This window comes from Hemitrygon akajei, chromosome 3 (genome assembly GCF_048418815.1).
Source record: "Hemitrygon akajei chromosome 3, sHemAka1.3, whole genome shotgun sequence".
NCBI lineage: Eukaryota > Metazoa > Chordata > Chondrichthyes > Myliobatiformes > Dasyatidae > Hemitrygon > Hemitrygon akajei.
Genome location: NC_133126.1, coordinates 25,428,246 through 25,452,762, shown reverse-complemented (window position 1 = coordinate 25,452,762; position 24,517 = coordinate 25,428,246). Strand labels below are relative to the sequence as shown.

At 44.8% G+C, this 24,517-nt stretch overlaps 1 protein-coding gene across 5 annotated transcripts in view; it reads left to right on the top strand.

The window, feature by feature from the left end:
• Window positions 1-24,517, top strand: part of efcab11 (EF-hand calcium binding domain 11) — a 132,342-nt gene that overhangs the window by 84,219 nt on the left and 23,606 nt on the right. Inside the window, exon 6 of one of the 5 annotated variants that reach the window (XM_073039374.1) lies at window positions 16,321-16,999. The exons of the other annotated variants lie outside the window; for them this stretch is intronic. Within the exon in view, the coding sequence (XP_072895475.1) occupies window positions 16,321-16,381 (61 nt within the window). The 3' untranslated portion in view covers window positions 16,382-16,999. Of the gene's footprint in view, window positions 1-16,320; window positions 17,000-24,517 lie in introns of those variants that run through there. 5 annotated transcript variants of the gene reach the window in all.

Genomic DNA, 24,517 nt, shown 5'->3' with positions numbered 1-24,517 from the left:
ACAGCAGTGCAGGAAGCCGGGATCTCGGTGTCTGACCGTTGTGCTTCTGCCAGTGCTGCGTAGTCTATTCCTGAGGACAATATGCCTACTGAGTGGAAGCAGGGGTGAGACAGTGTGTCGGCGACAACGTTGTTCTACCCTGCAATGTGGCGGACGTCCGTGGTGAATTCTGAAATAAAGGACAGGTGCCTCTGCTGCCGAGCCGACCATGGGTCCGATACCTTGGCCAGTGCGAAGGTGTGGTCCGTATACACGGTGAACTCCCTTCCCTCGAGGAAGTACCGGAAATGCCGGACAGCCAGGTAGAGCGCTAGCAAGTCTCTGTCAAAAGCTCTGTACTTCACCTCTGGTGGCCGTAGGTGCCGGCTGAAGAAAGCGAGTGGTCACCACTGGCCCTCGATGAGCTGCTCCAGGACTCCGCCGACTGCTGTGTCGGAAGCGCCAACTGTGAGTGCCGTGGGTACATCGACTCTCGGGTGCACTAGGAGGGCCGCCTTTGCCAGCGCCTCCTTGGTCTGCTCAAATGCCTCTGTGGACTCCGCGTCCCATGCCACTTCTTTGGCCTTGCCGGCCATCAGGCGGAACAAGGGTTTCGTGATGCGGGTTGCCGCCAGCACGAACCAGTGATAAAAGTTGACCATCCCTATGAACTCCTGCAGGCCCTTGACTGTGCTGGGCTTGGGGAACCAGCTGATGGCCTGGACCTTGTCCGGTAGTCAACCGCCATGTCAGTTGACTCTGTGGCCCAAGAAGTCGATCTCCGTCAGCCCAAACTGGCACTTCGCCGGATTGATTGCCAACCCGTGGTTGCTCAGGCATTGGCAGAACTGGCGTAAATGTGCCACGTGCTCTTGGTGCGAACTGCTGGCCACCAGGATATCGTCCAAGTAAATGAAAACAAAATCCAGGCCGCGTCCCACCAAGTCTATGAGCCTTTGGAAAGTTTGGGCTGCATTCTTGAAACCGAAAGGCATCCTCAGGAATTCAGACAAGCCAAACGGGGTGATGAGGGCTGTCTTGGGCATGTCGTCAGTGTGCACTGGGATCTGATGGTATCCCCTGATCAAGTCGAATTTCAAGAAGATGGTCGCACCGTGCAGGTTCGCCGTGAAGTCCTGGATGTGGGGTACCGGGTATCTGTCGGCGGTTGTTCAGTTCAGTTCAGTTTTGTTTATTGTCATTTAGAAACCACAAATGCAATGCAGTTAAAAAATGAGACAACGTTCCTCCAGAATGATATCGCAAAAGTACATGACAAAACAGACTACACCAGAAAATCCACATAACATTTGGCAATCCCCAATCCAGAGTCTGGAGAGGCTGCTGCGTATTAATATTGCGCTACCATCTTAGCGCGTTCCCCGGAAAGGAGCTCCAAATCCACCAGACAAAACAAGACCAAAAAAGCCGCTTGTAGTCTCCGCAGCACCTCCATCCTCCTGCGGACTTGGGCACCAGGTGCAGTGGGGATGCCCACGGCCTGTCTGAGTGGCGTACGATTCCCATCTCTTCCATCTTACGGAACTCCTCCTTGGCGAGGTGGAGCTTGTCGGGTGGCAACCTGCGAGCTCGGGCGTGCAGCTGCGGTCCTTGCATGGGGACGTGGTGCTGCACGCCGTGCTTGGAGTTGGATGTGGAGAACTGCAGAGTGACTACGGATGGGAATTCTGCCAACACCCTGGCGAATTTGTTACTTGAGAGGGTTACAGAATCCAGGTGGAGGGCCGGTAGTTTGGCTTCCCCGAGCTGGAATGTTTCGGCGTGGACCAAACACCGGCCTTTTAGTTGACCAAGAGGCAGTTGGCTCGTAGGAAATCTGCCCCTAGTAGTGGCTGTGACACCACTGCCAATGTGAAAGTCCAAGTGAAACAGCTGGACCTGAAATGCAGTGAGATGGTTCGCGGGCCGTGCGTCCGAATACTGGTGCCATTTGCAGTGGTGAGTTCGGGGCCTGGGACCGCGTTGCGAGTGTCCATGTTCGAGGGGGGGAGTACGCTGACTTCGGCCCCGGTGTCTACCAGGAAGTGCTGCCCGGAGTGTTGGTCCCAGAGGTACAGGAGGCTGTCTTGGTGGCCAGCCATTGTGGTCATTAGTAACGGTTGACCCCGGCGTTTCCCAGAAAAGCACATGGTGGACAGCAGCGGCACGCGCCTGAACCCCATCTTTGGTGATAGAAACACCATTGTTCCGAACTTTCATCTTTTTCCCCCGTGGGTCTCGACGGCTTCGGATGCAGGGCCTGGGCTTTGGGGCGCGCGATCTTGGCTAGGCCAATGGAGGCTGCTCCACGTTGCTTGATCTGCCAAAGGACGTCTGCTTTAGCCGTGACCCTGCGTGGGTCGCTGAAATCCTCACTCGCGAGGAGGAGGCGAATGTCCTCTGGCATTTGCTCAAGGAACAACTGTTCAAATAAAAGGCACGGCTGATGGCCGTCCATGAGTGCCAGCATATCATTCATGAGCTCGGATGGTGTGCGGTCACCCAGGCCGTCCATGTGTAGGAGCCGCGTGGCCCGTTCACGGCGGGAGAGTCCGAAGGTACAGATCAGAAGCACCTTAAGCTTAGTGTACCTGTCCTCCATTGGTGGCTGGTGTAGGAAGTCGATGATCCGGCCTGCCGTCTCCTGGTCGAGCGTGCTGACCACGTAGTAGTACCGCGTGGCGTCGACTGTAATGTCTTTGATATTGAACTGGGCCTCAGCCTGCTTGAGCCAAATGTGGGGCTGAGTGGCCCAGAGAGTCGGGAGCTTCAGAGAGACTGCACTGTGCGAGTTGCTCGAACTCATGGTTGGTCACTGAGTCACCGGCTCCAGATGCTGTCTGGAACGTCGGGGTCACCGATGTAGTCGCACGCAACGCGCTACTAAAGAAACGCACAGAGGCAGAGAGAGCTGAACTCAGAATGCCTTTACTGATTCAAAATCGCGCGCTTAAATCTCCCCTCCCATGGGCCCCTGCGACCCATAGGGCGGATGTGACGTCAGACTGTCCCCGGAATGTCCGTCCCGAGTGGGTAGTTCCAAACGTGCTACCGCGTGTCTGCCCGTAGCTTCCGATGGCGGTTTGAGTCCCGCATGTGCGGGCCGCCACACAGTGAAGTGTGTGCTAATCTGTGACTTAGCTATCCTTACTACAGTGTCCAATGCTAATTATACACAGAGCACATTCACCTCAATGAGGATTACAATCAGGTTTATTATCACTGACATATACCCAATTTCCCTCGGGATCAATAAAGTGTGTCTGTCTGTCAGTCCCACTGCTCACTGCCCTCAGGATGACTGTGGTGTGTAGAGGAATGCTGCCAACTTAGCAAAGACAAGGATACCCCTTTGGATATTATCAAGGGAAGATGACCTAGCAGAGGAAAGCCACAGTGCTCACATCTCTGGCACTGAGTCTGGCTCAGTGACTCAGACGGGAAGAGGGGAGAAGAGGTGAGCTGTAGAGGGAATCATTGGTTAGGGGAACAGACAGCAGGGTTGTGATCTCAGGATTGTTGCCTGTACCACGTGCTAGTGAAGCCTGAAACAGGAAGGTTATACAGTTTAACAAGTGGCTAAAGAATTGGTGTAGGAGGGAGGGCTTCAGATTTTTAGATCATCGGGCTCTCTTCCAGGGAAGGAGGAAATTGACAGTTTGCACCTGAACTGGAGGAGGACTAATATCCTAGTGGGAAGGTTTATTGATGCTGCATGGGGGTGGAGGGGTTAAACTAGAGTTGCAGGGGAATGAGAACAGATAGTGGGGTAGTTGTGGAGACATGTTGTTTAGACTACATACAAAGTCAGGAGACGAAAGATTGGGCAGGGTGGCACTAATGTTCTGAGCTACGTATATTTCAATGCAAGGAGTATTATAGAAAAGACATGAGCTCAGGGCATGGATCAGCATGTGGAATTATGACATTGTAGTCTTTAGTAAGACTTGGTTGCAGGAGGGGCAGGACTGGCAGCTAAATTTTCCTGGGTCCTTTTGTTTTATACATGATAGAGCAGGTGATATAAAGGGGGATATTACTATTCAGGGAAAATACCGCAGGACAGACTGGAGAACACTTCTAGTCAGGCTTTATGGGTAGAACTGAGGAATAAGAAGGGGATGACCACGTTAATGGGATTGTATTGCAGACCACCCAAAAGTCCACAGGATTTAGAGGAGCAAATTTTTCCGAGAGATTGCAGACTGTTGCAAGAAACATAAGGCTGTGATAGTAGATGATTTTAGCTTTCCGCCTATTGACTGGGACTCTCATACTGTAAATGGGCTGGATGATATAGAGTTTGTCAAATGTGTTCAGGAAAGTTTCCTTAATCAGTACTTAGAAATCCCAACAAGAGAGTGTGCAATACTTAGATAGATAGATAGATAGATAGATAGATACTTTATTCATCCCCATGGGGAAATTCAACATTTTTTTTCCAATGTCCCATACACTTGTTGTAGCAAAAACTCATTACATACAATACTTAACTCAGTAATAATATGATATGCATCTAAATCACTAACTCAAAAAGCATTAATAATAGCTTTAAAAAAGTTCTTAAGTCCTGGCAGTTGAATTGTAAAGCCTAATGGCATTGGGGAGTATTGACCTCTTCATCCTGTCTGAGGAGCATTGCATCGACAGTAACCTGTCGCTGAAACTGCTTCTCTGTCTCTGGATGGTGCTATGTAGAGGATGTTCAGGGTTTTCCATAATTGACCGTAGCCTACTCAGCGCCCTTCGCTCAGCTACCGATGTTAAACTCTCCAGTACTTTGCCCACGACAGAGCCCGCCTTCCTTACCAACTTATTAAGACTTGATCTCCTATTAGGGAATGAGACAGGGTAGGTGACAGAGTTTATGCAGGGGAACACTGCTTCTGGTGATCATTGTGCCATCATGATAGTAGGTGATATTAGGTTGTGATTGAAGATTATTTTGGCTTTCCATATGTTGACTGGGACTCCCACACTGTAACAGGACTGACTGGAATAGAGTTTGTCAAAGGTGTTCAGGAAAGTTTTCTTAGTTAGTACATAGAGGTCCCAACTAGGGGAACACTTTGCATCTAGTGATCATTATGCCATTAATTTCAAGATGATTATGGAGAAGGATAAGACTGGTCCTAGGACTGAGATTCCAAATTGGAGAGAGGCCAATTTTGATGGTATCAGAACGGATCTGGCAGGTGTGGATTGGGACAGGCTGTTTTCTGGCAAAAATGTACTTGGTAACTTGGAGACCTTCAAAGGCGAAATTTTAAGAGTACAGAGTTTGTACCTTCCTGTCAGAATAAAAGGCAAGGATTACAGTTTAAGGGAACATTAGTTTTCCGGAGATATTGAAGCCCTGTTTCAGAAAAAAAGGAGGTGCATAGCAGGTATGTGCAGGCAGGAGTAAATGAAGTACATGAAGAGTATAAGAAATGCAGGAGAACACTTAAGAAGGAAATCAGGAGAGCTAAAAAAAAGACATGAGGTTGGTCCAGCAGACAAGGTGAAGGAGAATCCCAAGGGCTTCTACAAATATCTTAAGAGCAAACTGATTGTTCTGAAAGGTCACAGTGGTCACCTGTGTATGGAGCCGAAAGAGATGGGGAGATCTTCAATGAATTTTTTGCATTAAGTTCATGGATCCTATACAAATTACAGAGGAGGAGGTATTTGCTGTCCTGAGGAAAATTAGGGTGGATAAATCCCCAGGTCCTGACAAAACATTTCCTTGGACTCTGTGAGAGGCTAGTGCAGAAATTGCAGGACCCTAGCAGAGATGTTTAGCCTCAAGTGGTTTTTTGAGGAAGTTACCAGGAAAGTGGATGTTGTCCATTTGGACTTCAGCAAGGCCATTGACAATGTCCTGCTTGGGAGGTTAGTCAAGAAGGTTCAGTCGCTCAGCGTTCAAGTTGAAGCAGGACTGTCCTGCTGAAGGGTCTTGACCCAAAACATCGACTGTACTCTTTTCCATCGATGCTGACTGACCTGCTGAGTTCCTCCAGCATTTTGTGTGGGTTGCTAGGGTTATAAAGGAAGCTTTTGGTGTATTGGCCTTCATAAATCAAAGTATTGAACACAGGAGTTGGTATTTTATGTTGAATTGTATAAAACGTTGGTGAGGCCTAATCTGCATTATTCTGTGCAGTTTGAGTCACCTACATACAGGAAAGATACCAATAAGATTGAAAGTGTGCAGAGAAAATTTACAAGGATGTTGCCAGGGCTTGAAGACCTGAATTATATGGAAAAATTGAATAGGTCAGGGCATTATTCCCTAGAGCATAGTAGAATGAGAGGACTTTTGACAGTGGGGTATACAAAAGTATGAAGGGTATAGATAGGGTAAATGTAAGCAGGCTTTTTCCATGAGGTTGGGTAAGACTAAAACTAGAGGTTATAGGTTAAGGATGAAAGGTGATATGTTTAAGGGGAACGCGAGTGGGAACTCTTCAGCCAGGGTGGTGAGAGTGTGGAACGAGCTGCCAGTGAAAGTGTTGGATGTGGATCCGGATCCGATTTCAACATTTAAGAGGAATTTGGATAGGTAGATGGATGTGCATGGGATATGGAGGCCTATGGTTCACATGCAAGTCAATGGGACTCAGCAAATTAATAGTTCATCACAGATTAGATGGGCCAAAGTGCCTGTTTCTGTGCTGTATTGTTATACGACTCTGGGATTACAAACTGAGGGACACACTGAAGCTTGATGCAGCCACCACAGGACTTGATGGGGAATGATTGCATTGTACTGCTGCCGCAAAGTAACCAAATTTCACGACATATGCCGGTGATACTAAACCTGATCCTGATTTTGAGAGGGAGGGGTCAGGGTGAGTGAGGAAGCCCCACAATTAATGTAGTAGTATACCACCCTAGGGGGCCACATGAGAGGCAACTGTGCTATTGGTTTTAAAAAATGTAATACAATGTTACTTAAAGCATTGACTATGAATGTAAGAATGAAAACACAGTGCACATTATTTTCTTGTATTTATTGTGTATAAAGTTTATTTTGATATATTATAATATTTGTTATTTTGCAGTGCAAGACAAAAAATTAATAAATAGCCCAAAGGATAAAAAAAACGAGGTTGTGTTCATGAACCATTCAGAATCAGATTGCGCAAGGGAATAAGCTGTTCCTAAAACATTTGAGTGTGAGTCTTCAGGCTCCTGTACTCCTCCCTAATGGTAATAGCACGAAGACAACATGTCCAGAATGGTGAGGGTCTTTAAAGAGGAATGCTACCTTCTTGAGGCACTGCCTCTTGACAGTGGCCTCAGTGGTGGGGAGGCTACTGAGCAAAATAATGAAGTGGTGTTCATGGCCCATTCGGAAATCTGATGGTAGAGGGGAAGAAGCTGTCCCTAAAATATTGAGTGTACATCTTCAGGCTCCTGTACTTTCTCTCTGATGGTAGTACAGTGGATTGTGGTTAATTGAAACTTCAGTTAATCAGGCAGCTGCTTTTTATGGGACGACTCTTAAAGAGCAAAAATTAATCGATAAAATAGCTGGGATTTCCTCAGGTTGGAGGAACAACCTTATATACCTTCAACCTGATGGCATGAACATTGACTTCCCTAACTTCCATCAATGCCCCTCCTCCCCTTCTTACCCCATCGCTGACATATTTAGTTGTTTGTCTTTTTTCTCTCTCCCTGCCCATCACTCTGCCTGTTCTCCATCTCCCTCTGGTGCTCCCCTCCCCCTTTCTTTCTCCCTAGGCCTCCCGTCCCATGATCCTTTCCCTTCTCCAGCTCTATATCCCTTTTGCCGATCACCTTTCCAGCTTTTAGCTTCATCCCATCCCCTCCGGTCTTCTCCTATCATTTCACATTTCCCCCTCCCCCTCCTACTTTAAAATCTCTTACTATCTTTCCTTTCAGTTAGTCCTGACAAAGGGTCTCCGCCCAAAACGTTGACAGTGCTTCTCCCTATAGATGCTGCCTGGCCTGCTGTGTTCCACCAACATTTTGTGTGTGTTGCTTGAATTTCCAGCATCTGCAGATTTCCTCGTGTTTGAGATTTCCTTTGTTTATTTACACAACTATGCTGCTTAATTGACAGGAGACTGTTGCCAAACAGTTAGTGCTAGTTGTGTGCACTCGTGTGGCCGCTGGATACTACACCGTGCTTCGAGCAAACAGTTCTTAAATAGCATCAGTTGTATCTGTTCATCTTCAAAAAGCAGTGACCTTGTCACTAATAGTTTGTGAACAATAGCAGTAAGACAGTTCAGAACTGTTTTGCCCATTGTGGTTTCAAGCATTCAGGCTTGGGGATGCCAGAAACAGCCAGGAGTGAAAATGAAACAATTTCACTACTTCAACAAGTTAGGAAGGATGAAAAATTGGAAGGTATCGGCAATCATCTTGAAATGTTACGATGAAACTGAAGGTTTGGAGGATGCAATTGTCAATGTCATTGTATGAAGGCGTCCATTATCCGCGATAGGTGTCTGCGCTGATTTTGTTCATTCAGAGTCAATGGAAAGAACACAGCAACATAGACTGGATGAAGTCCTCCTTCAATAAGCATTAAGGATTAATACACAGTTTCATTGTACTGTAGTAGCTTTGGTAGTGTTCTAATTTCTTCTTTATTTCATTTAAATATATAAGTGGTACTCACTTAAATGGTAGTTTGTGTTTTTATATACCTTTTTAATTATATCCATCAAACCAACTAATTGGGGCAGCTACTTAATTGAGTCAAAATGTATTGGTCCTGATGTGTCCCAGTTAACCAGAATGTACTGTAATGAGAAGAGAGTGTGTCCTGGATAACGAGCATGTTTAATGATGGATGCTGCCTTCCTGAAGCACCACCTTTTGAAGATATCCTCAATGGCTGGGAGCAAAGTGGCCATGATAGAGTTAACTGAGTTTACATCCCTCTGCAGCTTTCTTCAACCCTGTGCAATAGAGCCTCCATACCAGTTTGCCTGCATGCCAGCACCCGAGTTTAGGCATTGGCATTTTGCAGGAACATTAAGATAATGCTGTTAGCAGGCTCTGGAGAGTACTCTGGGCTTCTCAAGTCACGAGATTTAAAGATAGAGAGCTGTGGCCGCCAGTAATGAAAAATGGTGTTCTTAGATTTCACCAGGGATATATAGAACAGGAACAGGCCCTTCATTCCATCATGCCTGTATCAAACATGATGCCAAATTAAACAAAGTTTCTTCTGCCTGCAGGTAATCCATGTCCCTCCATTCTCTGTACATTCATGTAGCCATCTGAAAGTCTCTCAGACACTATTATTGTATCTGCTTCCAGATCAGGGGGACAAAGTACTTGGAGACAGGAGTGCCTATTAGTCTGTGGTATACACAGAGTTAATAAGAACATAAAATATTGTACATTTTCAGCAGGTCAGGTGCTACCAGTGGGAACAGAAACAGAGTTAATGTCACGGATCTGAGACCCTGCTTAAGAACATTCAGACCTGAGATATTAACCTTTATCCCTTCCAAAGATGAATTAAGTCAAAGTCAAGTTTATCGTCATGTGCTCAAGTAAATGTATGCACAGGTGCAATGAAATGCTTACTTAGAGCAGCATCACAGGCACAGAGCATTAGAAATGCAATATTCACAAGAGAACATAAATTATGCTATTTTAATAACTGTTATTTTAAAAGATTAATATTAATTTTAACAGGACTCCTAAAATGCTTTATTTATTTCAATCTGTTTCTATTACACTTTTATTAATAGTAAAACAATAAAAACATGTAATAAGCATCAGGACATCCTTTTTCCCTAAAAAAAAGTCCATAATGTTGTTACTAATTCATTAATCAATGATAATCTCCGCTCAGTTTACCATGCATGAGAAACATATTAGGAACACACTCTCAAAAAGGCACACCATCCCTGCAAGTCTATAAGGTCAACCCTCAGGCTCTTTCCCTCCAGTGAAAACAGCCCAGCTTATCCAGCCTCATCTGGACATACAGGAGTGAGATATACCAGCTAGTTGAGAGGTGCTGCAGCAACAACTTTGCACTCAACAGCAATCAAATGAGAGGTGATTATGAACTTCAAAAAGGGGAGAACGAGGGAACAGAAACCAATCCTCATAGAGGGATCAGAAGTAGAGAGAGTGAGCAGCTTCAAGTTCCTGGGTGTCAAGATCTCTGAGGATCTAACCTGGTTGCACCATATTGATGCAGCTATAAAGAAAGCAAGACAGTGGCTATATCTCATTAGAAGTTTGAGGAGATTTGGTTTGTCACCTAAAACACTCAAAAACTTCTACAAATGTACTGTGGAGAGCATTCTAACTGGCTGCATCACTGTCTGGTATGGGGGCAGGGGGCTACTGCACAGGATCAAATTAAATTGCAGAAAGTTGTAAGATTAGTCAGCTCCATCATGGGCACCAGCGTCCGTAGTATCCAAGACATCTTCAGGGAGCAATGCCTCAGGAAGGTGGTGTCCATCATTAAGGACCCCATCACCCTGGCATGCCCTTTTCTCACTGTTACCATCAGGTAGGAGGTACAAAAGCCTGAAGGCACACACTCAGTGATTCAGGAACAGCTTCTTCCCCTCTGCCATCTGATTTGTAAATGGACATTGAGACACCACTCCCTAAAGATGTCCTAGGTACTTTGTAGGCTAGTACACAAGATGGAGCTGACTAGATTTACAACCTTCTGCAGCTTCTTTTGGTCCTGTGCATTAGGTCCCCCATACCAGACAGTGATACAGCCTGTCCCAGTGCTCTTCATAGTACTATAGAAGTTTTTGAGTGTATTTGTTGACATGCCAAATCTCTTAAAATTACTAATATAGTATAGCCACTGTCTTGTCTTCTTTATAACTATATTGGTATGTTGGGACCAGGTTAGATCCTCAGAGATCTTGACACCCAGGAACTTGAAGCTGCTCACTCTCTCTACTTCTGATCCCTCTATGAGGATTGGTACGTGTTCCTTCGTCTTACCCTTCCTGAAGTCCACAATCAGCTCTTTCGTCTTACTGACGTTGAATGCCAGGTTGTTGCTGCGGCACCATTGCACTAGTTGGAATATCTCACTCCTGTACACCCTCTCGTCACCACCTGAGATTCTACCAACAATGGTTGTATAATCAGAAAGTTTATATAGATGGTATTTGAGCTATGCCTAGCCACACAGTCATGTGTATATAGGGAGTAGAGCAGTGGGCTAAGCACACCCCCCTGAGTTGCACCAATGTTGATCGTCAGCGAGGAGGCTATGTTATCACCGATCCGCACAGACTGTGGTCTTCCAGTTAGGAAGTTGAGGATCCAATTGCAGAGGGAGGTACAGAGGCCCAGGTTCTGCAACTTCTCAATCAGGATTGTAGGAATGATGGTATTAAATGCTGAGCTATAGTCGATGGAACAGCATCCTGACGTAGGTGTTCGTGTTGTCCAGGTGGTCTAAAGCCGTGTGGAGTCATTGAGATTGCATCTGCCGATAGGCAAACTGCAGTGGGTCCAGGTCCTTGCTGGAGCAGGAGTTCAGTCCTTGAAAGTGAGCCTGTAGGTTGTGGAATTAGTTCAGAGTTGAGGTGAGTGAAGTGAGTGTTCTAAGTATGGTTCCACCAATGTCTCGTGCAGCTGCAACATGATGTCCAACTCTTGTACTCGATGCCTTGACTGACAGAAACAATCGAGCCAAGCACCCCCTTCAATACTCAGTCACCATTTCCCCCCCCCTGTTGGGAAATTGTGAAGCTTTGACATTTTTTCAATCCTCTCTGGCTGTAAGAGTGGTGCTCGAGGACTGCTCATTGCGAGGTACCTGTTGGAAGTCTGTTAGAATTCTTTGAGGAAATGACAGGCAAGATAGACAAAGGAGAGTCAGTGAAGATTGTTGACATAGATTTTCAGAAAGCCTTTGACATGGTGCTGCACGTGAGGCTGCTTAACAAGATTAGAGCCCATGGTATTACTGGACATGTACTAGCATGGACAGAGGATTGGCTGACTTGCCAGAAGCAAAGAGTGGGAATAAAGGGGCCTTTTCTGATTGGCTGACAGTGACTAGTGGTGTTCTGCAGGGGTGGGTGTTGAAACCACTTCTTTTCATGTTGTATGTCGATTTGAATGATGGAATTATATGGTCATGCAAATTGATAAAACAAATAAAGGTGTAAACACGAGGAAATCTGCAGATGCTGGAAATTCAAACAACACACACAAAATGTTGGTGGAACACAGCAGGCTAGGCAGCATCTATAAGGAGAAGCACTGTCGACGTTTCGGGCCGAGACCCTTCGTCAGGACTAACTGAAAGGAGAGATACTAAGAGAATAAAAGTGTAGATTATTTTCTAAATGAGAAAATTTAAAAATCAGAGGTGCAAAGGGACTTGGGAATCCTTGTGCAGGATTCCCTAAAGGTTAACTTGCAGTTTGAGTCTGTGGTAGGAAGGCAATGTTAACATTCATTTCGAGTGGACTAGATTATAAGGGAAAGAATGTAATGCTGAGACTTTATAAGGCATAGGTCAGACTGCATATGGAGTATTATGAGCAGTTTTGGGCCCCTTGTCTAAGAAAAGATGAGAGGATCCAGAGGAAGTTCACAAGAATTAAAGTGTTAATGTATGAGGAGCATCTGTGGCTCTGGGCTTGCTGCTCACTGGAGTTTAGAAGAATGGGGGGGGGGGGGATCTCATTAAAACCTATTGAATATTGAAAGGTCTGGATACAGTGGCTGTATGTATGTTTCCTATACATAGTGGGTGGATCTAGGACCAGAGGGCACAGCCTCAGACTAGAGGATTGCCCATTTAGAAAGGAGATGGGGAGGAACATCTTTTGCCAGAAGTGTGGCGCGTGGCCAAGTGGCTAAGGTGGTGGACTAGCAATCTGAAGGTTGTGAGTTTGAGCCCTAGCCAAGGCAGCGTATTGTATCCTTGAGCAAGGCGCTTAACCAGTCCACCCAGCTGAAAATGGGTACCAGCAAAATGCTGGGGGTTAACCTCGCGATAGACTGGCATCCTATCCGGGGGGGTGGGGGAGGAGTCCTGTACTCTCAGATGCTTCACGCACCGGCCTGATAAGCCTATAAGGCTCGGGACAGACTAACTTTCTTTTGCCAGAGGATGGTGAATCTGTGGAATTCGTTGCCTCAGGTGGCTGTGGAGGCAAGTCATTGAGTGTATTTAAAGCAGAGAATGATAGGTTCTTGATTATTCAGGTCATCAAAACTTATGAGGAGAAGGCGGGAGCATGGAGTTGAGAAGGATAATAAATCAGCCATGATGGAATGGCGGAACAGACTCGATGGGCCAAATAGCCTGATTCTGCTATGTCTTCTGGTTTTATGGAATATTGTGTTCAGTTCTTATCACATCATTATATGAAGAATGTGGAAACTTTAGGGAGGGTGCAGTGGAGATTTATCAGGATGAGCATGTCTTATGAGGGTAAGTTGAGCAAGCTAGAGTTTTATCTCTGGAGTAAAGGGGGTTAATGGGTGACTTGAATGAAGCATACAGGATGATAAGAGGCATAAATATAGTGGAGAGCCAAAGACATTTTTCCAGGGCGAGAATGGCTAATATGATGGGCTAAAATTTTAAGGTGATTGGAGGATATAGGGGAGATGCTAGAGTAAGATTTTTACACAGTGAGTGGCGAATATGTGGATCATATCAAAACAGATATCTTAGGCACATGGGTAATAGAAAAGTGGAGGGCTACCTCAAAGAGAAGCATTAGATTAATCTTGGAATAAGTTAAAAGGTTGTCACAACAACTTGGGCTGAAGGGCCTGAACAGTGCTGTAACGTTCTATGATCTATGTTAACATTGCAGCGTTGTTGAGAAAGGGAAGAAGGGATATACAAAATAATTACCGGCCAATTGGTCTGACAGTGGTGAGCAAATGCTAAGTATTATTTCCAAGAGAGAAAATAAGCTTAATTTAGAAAACCACAGGTTAATCAAAGAAAATCAGCATTAATTTGTTAGAGGTTAGCTTGAGTGATTTTGTTTTAAGGAGGGTTGATGAGGTGTTTAATGTAGTCTATGTGGCTTTCGATAAGGTTGGTCAAGAAACTAAAAACCCATGGATCCAAAATTGACATAGTGGCAGTAAGCAAAGGGGCTATTGGTTGACTGCTGTTACAGAATATTTAAAGTCGGTTACCAGTGAGATTCCAGTAGTCTAAGTTCTCCATCCCTGTAATATATATTCATCATTGGATTCCGTAGAGAAGTCTGCAGCTAATAAAAAAAATTATATATAGATGATACTGAGGGGAAGCATTAATCTGCAGGAAGGTCTGGATCATCTAGTCAGTTGGACAGAAAAGTAGCCTGTGGAATCTAATCAGAGAAGCCAGAGCCAATGCACTTAGAGTGATATAAAAATGCAAGGAAATACACAATAACCAGGATTTTTAGAACTGGGGGAGTTTGGAGTTTATGGGCACAGATTCCTGAAGATAACTGGACAAGTCAGTAAAAATTAGATTTATTATCACTGACTTATTTCATTGGCCCTGTTGTGCATTTAATATTTCAGTAATGTTTGAGTAATATAAATATATTGCTTGATTAAACATTCCTGTTTGTTTAAATAATTCATTGTGGGTTATATGTAAAGTACGTGAATGGCATACGTCATCACACCACCATGTCATATGTGAGCGTCTCACTAGAAGTAAAAATGAAGAGTACATGTTTTTTCTCACTCTCCCCATGTTTTTCTTTCGATTAGTTTTATGTTTTGGAGTTACAAAACATAGCAGGTCCGATCTGTTGAGTTCCTCTAGCACTTTGTATGTGTTACTCTGGATTTCCAGTATCTGCAAAATCTCTTGAGTTTATGATATGGAATCTTTGTTTTGCATCTGCAGTACAGTGCAAAGACCTAAGAATTATTAAAATTAATAAATAGTGCAAGAAAAGGAATAACATGGGTTCAGGAAATGTTCAGAAATCCAGCAGATTTGTGCCCTTGATGAGGCTTCCTGCGTCTACAGCCCTTTGCAGCCTCTTACAATCCCCTGCATTGGAGCCTCTATACCAAGCAGTGATGCAACTGGTTAAAATACTCTCCAAGGTGCATCAGTGGAAACTTGTAAGACTCTTTGGTGACAGCAAATCTCCTCAAATTCCTAACGAAATAGTCCTGCTGATGTTTCTTCATCATGATTGCATCGAAGTGTTGGGCCCAGGATAAAATCTCTGAGATGCTGATACCCGGGAACTAAAGGCTGCTCTCTCTTTCCACCACTGAGAAATGAGATGGTTAAGTAAGCACAGAGGATAGCGTAGCATTTAGAATTACGCTTTACAGTGCTGGTGATAGGAAGATCAGGATTCAATTTCTACCACTGTCTATAAGGGGTTTGTACATCCTCCCTGTGACTACATGGGTTTCCTCTGACTGCTGCAATTTCCTCCCCCATTGCAAAAATGCACGAGTTCAGATTATGTAGTATGTGGGCATACCACATTAGCACCAGAAGCCTGGCAGCACTTGTGTGCTGCCCCCAGCACTTCCTTGATGCTAACAACACATTTCACCGTATATTTTTATGTACGTGTGACAAATAAAGCTATTCTTTATAACAATCTTTAAAATCTTTCTTAGCACCTTCCTTTTATTTTTAACTCAGATTTTCAGCTTTCATAGTATGCCCCGGAAGCATGGCGACACGTGGCAATTGGCGAGCTGCCCCCAGCACATCGCAAACGACACGTTTCACTGTTTCAATGTACATGTGGCAAATGAAGATAATCTCTTTTAAAAATTCTTGAGAGATAGAATATAAGAGCAAGGAGTTTATTTCAGAACTACACATGACAGGAATTGTGCAGAAAAGCAAAACGCTGCAGATGCTGGAAATGTGAAATAAAACTGGAAAATGCTTGTAAGAGTCAGCAAGTCACATAATGTTTGTGAGACGAAACTAGCTGCTTTATGTTCCACGATGATTTGATATCATAGCTATTTTTTTCATGAAGCATAGAACTTTTACATTGCAGAAAGCTGTTCAGTCTATTGTGGTCATGCCAGTCAAAGAGGAGCCTTCCAACTTATTTTCATCCATTTTGTCCCCCTCCCCTCCTGGTTCCATCTATAAGACCATAAGATCTAGGAGCAGGTTATTCAGCCCATCGAGTCTCCCATCTACTATGCGTGCCTTTCACCCACCAGTTCTCCCTCGCCCCATCTGTTTCTGGTTCAATCTGCCCTTAAACTCTTTTCTAGTTGAATTGAATTGAATTGACTTTATTATTTACATCCTTCACATACATGAGGAGTAAAAGTCTTTGTACATCTCTGTCTAAATGTGCAATGTGTAATTTATATTTATTTCTAATGTTATGAACCCAGCCCAATCCTTCCTGAGAATCGCAAGATCACTCTTAATGCGGGTCTGGGACCCAGGAAATGAGAGAGAGACAACACAACAGATTTGACCATTGTTCTTAGAGACACCTGTGTGGATTATGACTCTATGCTACGTGCCAGCGATCAGGGCTGCGTGCACACCCTCGGGCAATGTGGGGTGGGGATCGCATCACCCCACCTTGATTGACATCTACAACTCTGCAAGTCAGGATAAAAAGGGGACTGCAGGAGGCAGTACCCTAGCGACGCACCAGAAGGAGACACCATCGCTCATCACTCCCATGATGACGGGAAGTTATTCGGAAGCCACGTGTGGTTCGTTTCCCCTAGCCTAGGGAGCGAGTGGCTGATAACACTGAAAAGGACTTCGAACTGACAACGGGGAACCCACGTTCCCGATTCAACGATCTGAGTCCAAAAGGCTGGCAAGTTTATTTTCTCACCAAAAATTCTCTCTCTCTCCAACATGTGAAACCCAGCGGTCCCCAAAAGGCAAAAAGCCTGCATGAACTCCAGAGACTTTGATATTTCCATCGGACAATATTTTTACCCCTAGACAAACGATAGAGCTACTTCTTATTGTTGATTATTACTATACCCGCGCTTTAGATTGAGTATTGACGACGTATGTTATCTGAATGTTTGTATTAACCTTACTTTTGTGCCCCTTTATAAATAAAAACGTTTAAAAATTGTACCATCAGATTTCAGCGGACCTCTCTATCTTTGCTGGTAAGTGATCCAGTTACGGGGTTCGTAACAGTAATAAATAGTATGTACAACAGGACAGTTAATATAACATAGAAATACAATTGTATCAGCGTGAATTAATCAGTCTAATGGCCTGGTGGAAGAAGGTATCCCAGAGCCTTTTGGTCCTGGCTTTTATGTCTCTGTAAGTGTCCTGAATAGTGGGAAGTTCACAACTACAGATGTGCTGGGCTGTCTGTACCACTCTCTGCAGAGTCCTGTGATTGAGGGAAGTACAGTTCCCATACCAGGCAGTGATGCAGCCAGTCAGGATGCTCTCAATTGTGCCTCTGTAGGAAGTTCTTAGGATTTGGGGGCCCATACCAAACTTCTTCAACCTTCTGAGGTGAAAGAGGCGCTGTTGTGCTTTTTCACTACACAGCTGGTGTGTACAGACCACGTGTACAGATATTGGTTTCCATTGTCACCTTCCTTCATCAGCTTTGTATGTCACATGTGCATCGAAACATACAGTGAAATGCCTCCTACCTGATGGCATGAACATCGATTTCTCGAAATTCCAGTAATTTTGTGTGTGTTGATTTGGATTTCCGGCATCTACAGATTTTCTCGTGCTAGTGAAATGTGGCATTTGCTTCAACAACCAACACAGTCCGAGGTTGTGCTGTGTGCAGCCCGTAAGTGTCATCACACTTCCAGCACCAACATAGCACACCCACAGCTTACTGACCCTAACCATATGTCTTTGGAATGTGGGTGGAGACCCACACAGTCACAGGGAGAACTTACAAACTCCCCTTACAGACAGCGGCGGGACTCAAACCCCAGTCTCATAGCTGGTGCTATAGTAGCATTATGATAAGCACTGGGCTACTGTCCCATCATGTTAAGCTTTGATTAGACTACACAAGGAGTACCATGTCCATGCTGGGTCACTTTATTATCAAAAGGGGTGCAGAGACACTGCAGAGGGTACAAGAAAAAAAAACTCTATTAAGAAACTAGAACTGTAAGCTTAAACTGTTCGGGAAAGAACAGGCTGCTTCTCTTGAATCTGAAAGAGAGGCAAGAGGAATGACCTAATACAAATCCGTATGTGGGGAAGAACAAAACCACGTGAGCCATATGTACCTGTCATTCTTGATTTCCGTCAACAGCAGTAAGTGTTGTGCTCAAAGACAATGCAGCTATGGTTACAGATAGGACTCATGCAGACACCCAAAGGCTGGAATATATACAAGATGTTGATTCAAGTTCTCAGTCTTATTTTCAAATGTATCTGTCTTCCTTCTTCTCCCAATTATTGTGATCTCCACCAGCCTTGCAACTACAACCACAAAATCTTCTCACAGTATAGCCTCTTAGAACATAGAACACTGCAGTACAGTACAGGCCCTTCGGCTCACGACCTTATAACCTACTCTACGATCAACCTAACCCTTCCCTCCTACATAGCCTCCATTTTTCTATTATCCATGTGCCTATGTGAGAATTTCTTAAATATTCCTAATGTATCTGCCTCTATCACCACCCCTGGCAGGGCATTCCACACACTCACCACACTGTGTAAAGAACTTTCCTCTGACATCCCCCACCCCATACTTTCCTCTAATCACCTTCAAAGTATGTCTCCTTGTATTAGCCATCCAGACCCCTCACATTAGCTGTTTTTCCCCATTCCTGACTTTAGTCTGACCTATGGTAGGCACACATTAGCAGTTAAGGTGTGGAATGTGCTCAATAAGCCTCTCCATCTTTCTACTTTTAAGACGTTTCTTGAATCTGCCTTTTTAATGAGTCAAATGGCCTTGCACATCAATTTTTATCCCAAGATGCTTCTTGGAGCAGCCTTGGAGTGTTTGACTGTAATAACTGTATCAACGCAAGTTGTTGTTGAGGAGCTGATCCTGGCAAGAGCAGAGGGACGACAGGTGTATTTGGCTAAATTTGTTTGCGAGCAGATGGGCCTGTTGCTCTGCATAGCTCCACCGTGCAGGTTCCTGTCAGATGCTGAGCGAGTTGCCAAACACAACATAAAAGTTGCCTAAAAACATTATTAAGATGTTGGACTTAGGACAAATGCTCATGATTAATCTATGAATGCTTTTAATAACAACGAGGCCATGCTACCTTTGGCATGGCCTTGCGGTTATTAAAAGCATTGAAAGCAAAGGAGGAAATCTGAAATCAACTGCTCAGGAGTGCTTAAGACATTATGCTGCCATGTTTCGAGTGATGTAATGCACAGGAACATATGAGAGTAGCAGACTCAGCCCAATATACTGGCAAGCCCTCCCAACTGTCGGAGGTATCCCCATGAGTTGCTGCCTCAAGAAGGCAACATACACCGTCAGAGATCCCTGTCATCCGGGCGATGCCATCATCTCACAGCTCCCATCAGGCAGGAGGTACAGAGTCCTGAAGGCACACACAACCAGGTTCAGGAACAGCTACTTCCCTTCAACCATTCACTTCTTGAACCAACCTGCACAACACTGATCATTCCCTCCATGTAGCAACAACATTTAAAAACTTTGCACTACAATGCTCATTGTATTATTTGGTCTAACATTGTTCTTTCTTGTGTGATTTTGAATGGTATTTTTCAGTGTATTTTGAGTATCTGATGCCATGCACCCATGATGCTACTGCAAGTAAGTTTTTCCATGCACCTGTGCATACATGGACTTGTGCAAATGACAATAAGTTTGGTTTATTTCGTTACACAGTAACAGACCCTTCCAGCCTGATGAGCACACACTGCCAATTACACTCATGAGACCAATTAACCTACATCTTTGGAATGTGGGTGAAAGCTGAAGCACCCAGAGGAAACCCACTCGGTAACGGGGAGAATGTTCAAATCCCTGACAGACAGCGGCGGAACTGAACCCAGGCTGCTGGCACTGTAATAGCATTGGGCTAATTTTTAACCTTGAAAAAGCAACGTCCCATCATCATTCTTTCCTGCAGGGTTTCTGCTTTTTGTACTGTACCTCGGGACCTTAGCAGCCAAATGCTTTAACTTTTGAAGACTTGCCATTGTAATGTTGGAATCCAGTTTATACACAGCAAATCCCATGAGCAACAAAGAGGTAATGTTCGGAATATGTTATTGATTGCAGTTTGGACTTTGCGGGAGGGCTACCTTTCCCCTCAAGGGTCACTGGGTTGTTTGAACATACCCAGACAAGTAGGCAATGTTACTTTAACAATGATCAATCTGCTGGAAGAACTCAGCAGGTCGAGCAGCATCTGTGGGAGGAAAGGAATTGTTGATGTTTCGACTTGAGTTCTTCCAGAAGGTTGTTTGTTGCTCCAGATTCCAGCATCTGCAGTCTCCTGTGCTTCCACTGTAATATTAATCACCTGTTTAAAAAGTTAACGCCTCAGTGCCTTTGATTGCCTCATTTTTGCACAACCCTTTTAAACGTGCAGGTAAAGATTAGATTTATTTGTCACATGTACATTGAAACATACAGTGAAATGCATCATTTGCATCAAATCAGCAAGGATTGGGCTGGGCAGTCCACAAGTGTCGCCATGCTTCCACTGCCAACATAGCATCTTACTAACCCTAACCCTTATGTCTTTGGAATGTAGGAGAAAACCCACACGATCATGGGGGGAATGTGAAAACTCCTTACAGATAGCAGAGGAAAATGAACCCCAATCTCACAGCTGACGCTATAAACCATTGCGCTAACCACTAAGCTACTATGGAGCTTCTGATCCAGAGTGGGAATGTGTGTATTTGATCAAAATCAAAGTCAAGTTTATTGTCATGTACACGAGTATATGTTGCAGAGTTGCAGTGAAAACTTACAGCAGCATCACAGGCACATAGCATCATATAAGCAGCATTCACAAGGAAACCATAAACATAAATTACACCCTATTTTACAAGGAAACTCAAGCTTGTATATAGTGTACATACTTTGATAATAAAGCTGAAACACACAGAAGAGAAAATCTGCAGATGCAGGAATTCAAAGTCACACACAAAATGCTGGAGGAAATCAGCAGGCCAGGCAGCATCTATGGAAAAGAGTAAACTGTCAACATTTCGGGCCAAAACCCTTCAGCAGAACCAGAGGAAAAAAGATGAGGAGTAAAGTTGAAAGGTGGGGAGAGGGGCGGGACACTGGGAAAGTGGGAGGGATGAGGTAAAGAGCTGGGAAGTTGATTGGTGAAAGAGACAAAGGGTTGGAGAAGTGGGAATCTGATAGGAAAGGATAGAAGGCCATGGAATAAAGGGAAGGGGGAAAAGCACCAGAGGGAGGAGATGGGCAGGTAAGGAGATAAGGTGAGAGAGGGAAATGGGAATGGTGAAGGAGAGGGGGTGGGCAAATACTAGGTTAGAGAAATCGATGCTCATGTCATCAGGTTGGAGGCTCCCCAGATGGAATACAAGGTGTTGCTTCTCCAATCTGAGTGTGGCCTCATCGCAGCAGTGGAGGAGGCCATGGACTGACATACTGGAATAGGAATAGGAAGTGAAATTAAAATGGATGGCCCCTGAGAGATCCTGCTTCTTCTGGCAAACAGTGCATAGGTGCTCAGTGAAGTATTCTCCCAATCTACGTCAGATCTCACCAATATACAAGCGGCCACACCGGGACCACCACATATGATAGGGTCTTGGAAGAGACTTCTGGACAGGTGAATGGAGCTCAGAAAAATAGAGGGCTGTGGGGAATTTCTCAGGTAAGGTCATACCTAGCTTTGTGGGCTGAAGGGCCTGTATTGTGCTATAGGTTTTCTATGTTTCTATACAGCAGATGACCCCAACAGACTCACAGGTGAAGTGTTGCCTCACTTGTTTGGGGTCCTGTATGTTAGTAGGGGCAGGTGTGGCACTTATTCCGTTTGCCAGGATAAGTACCAGGAGGGAGGTCAGTGAGGAGGAATGAAGGGACAAGGGAGTTGCATATGAAGCAATCCCTGCAGAAAGTTGTGGGGGGAAATTCCATTGGAGATGGTGGAGGTTACAGAGAAATATATGCTGAACGTGGAGGCTGGTGGGGTGGTAAGTGAGGACAAGTGGAACCCTATCCTTGGTGGGGTGGCAGGTGGATGGGGTGAGGGCAGACGTGCGTGAAATAGAAGAGAACTGAAGTCTGAGTGTAATTCTAGGTCAGGATCTCCGACAGAACCCCATCCACCTTGAAAAGGGAAAAGAGAGACATCAAAGGTAGAAATTAAGGTGTTTCCACAGATGAGCTTGAATGGGTTGTTGTTAAGCACCACTGTAGCTCCTGATGAAGGGTCTCGGCCCAAAATGCCGATTGTTTACTTCTTTCAATGGATGCTGCCTGGCCTGCTGAGTTCCTCCAGCATTTTGCGTGTGTTACTTTGATTTCTAGCATCTGCAGACTTTCTCTTGTTTGTGGCAGGCTCATTGGGCTGGAAGGGCTTGCTACCGTGCTGAATCTCTAAGAGACTGCTTGGTAAATGAATTTATTATTGTTACATGTAGCGACGTACAGTGAAAAAGTTTGTTTTTGCATGACATCCATACGTATCAATTCATTACAACAGTGCACAGAGGCACGAGAAGACAGTAACAGAATGCAGAATAAAGTGTTACAGTTGTAGAGAAAGTGCGGTGTAGGCGGAGAATAAGGTGCAAGCCATGGTGAGGTAGATTTCGGTCAAGGGTCTGAAGAAGAAAAGAGGGTCACTGAGGTTTCAGAGGATTTTTAGGACAAGTGTTTGCCAAGGGAGACAAGGCCCTGGACGAATTTAAAAACAAGAATAGGAATTTTAGTTTAGGAGTTGCTCTCAACAATGATGACCCTTGGGAGTTGTACAAGCGTGTGCAATCTGTTTTGTTACTGCTGGTTCATCACCAGAGTACAGATCTTCAATGCTCATCTTAAACCATCCCTATCAGGCAGGTGAGGCGCTGTAACTCTGCCCCACCTTGCCCTCCCTTCCCCGTTCTTTTCTGCCCTCCCTTGTGTTATTTTAGACTCGTCCAGATGGTCCCACAGTCTAATGGGTTCTGTTTCACCGATCAGTCAGGAAGAAAAGCAAGGCAGTGATTAAGATCTGCATGCAGACCTGCTTGGGATCCCCATGCTGCTGCCTTCTGCCGTAGTAGCAGTCTCTTTTACACACACTGTATATATACAACATTATGAGAGGTATAGATAGGGTGTTACGAACCCCGTAACTGGGTTACTTACCAGCAAAGATAGAGACGTCCGTTGAAGTCTGATAATACTATTTTTAACAGTATTTATTAGTAAATATACACAAAAATAATATCAATGCAAATATACAGATAATATACATCGTCAATACTAAATCTAAAAGTGCGGGTATAATAATAATCAATAAGAAATAAGCTTTATCGTTGTCTGGGGATAATGAATTGTCTGATGGAAATATAAAGTTTGTTCAGTTCATGCAGGCTGCAGCCGTTGGGGACCGCTGTGTTGCAATTGTTGGAGAGAGAGAGAGAGAGATAGGATGGGAACAGTTACCGCTACGGGTTTTTTTCCAACCTTCCTTTATGATTTTGATCCGTCAGATGTTTTGTTGTCGTGGCCTCTCCTTTAACTAAACCGTTCTTCCGTGGTGAGCCCGCCACCCAGGCAAGGGAGGACACACACGAGCCCCCACCGGCTTTCGCTATAAAACGCTGTCACGGGATCTCTAGCGTTTCTCCTGGTGTGCCTAAAGGGGTGTTCCCCCAAACCCTCTTTTATCCTTACTCACGGGGTCTCAGGTGTCAATCAGGTTGGGATGATGCAATCCCTCAACCAGACCACTCTGGTTGTCCCCTGAGGGGTTTCAATGAATAGTACAGTACTCAATACACAATTCCGTCTCCAAGAGACAATAGCAGTTATCAGTGGTTCCGTTCCGCTGATGTCAGGACACATTCCAAACCTTGTGTATTCTGGGTGTCTCTCTCTCATTTCCTGGGTTTCAGACCTGAAATAATAGCGATCTTGCGATTCTCAAAAAGGAGGGGGCGACTTTGTACCCTTTGGCCCCTCAGAGTTGTTTCACATTCGTAACAAGGGTAAAAGCAAAGAAGCTTTTCCCAGTGAGCTTGGAGGAAACTGGAACTAGAGGTCATGGGTTAAGGGTTAAAAAGGTGAAATATTTAAGGGGAATCTGAGGTAGAACTTCACCATTCAGAGGATGGTGCAAGTGTGTGTCAAGCTTCCAGAGGAAGTGGTGGATGAGGGGTCAATTGCAACATTTAAGAGAAGTTTGGAAAAGTACTTCAATGGGAGGGATGTGGAGGGCTGTGGTCCAGGTGATGGTCAGTGGAGCTAGGCAGAATATCAGTTTGGCATGGACTAGATGGGCTGAAGGGCCTGTTTTTGTGCTGCACTGCATTTATGACTCTATCAATTTAGTGTTGCCTTCATAATCCCATTTTAGGTAGAAGCCCCATTAAGCACAGTCCTGTATTTTTGTGTCTGGTTTGCAAACACTAACTAATGTG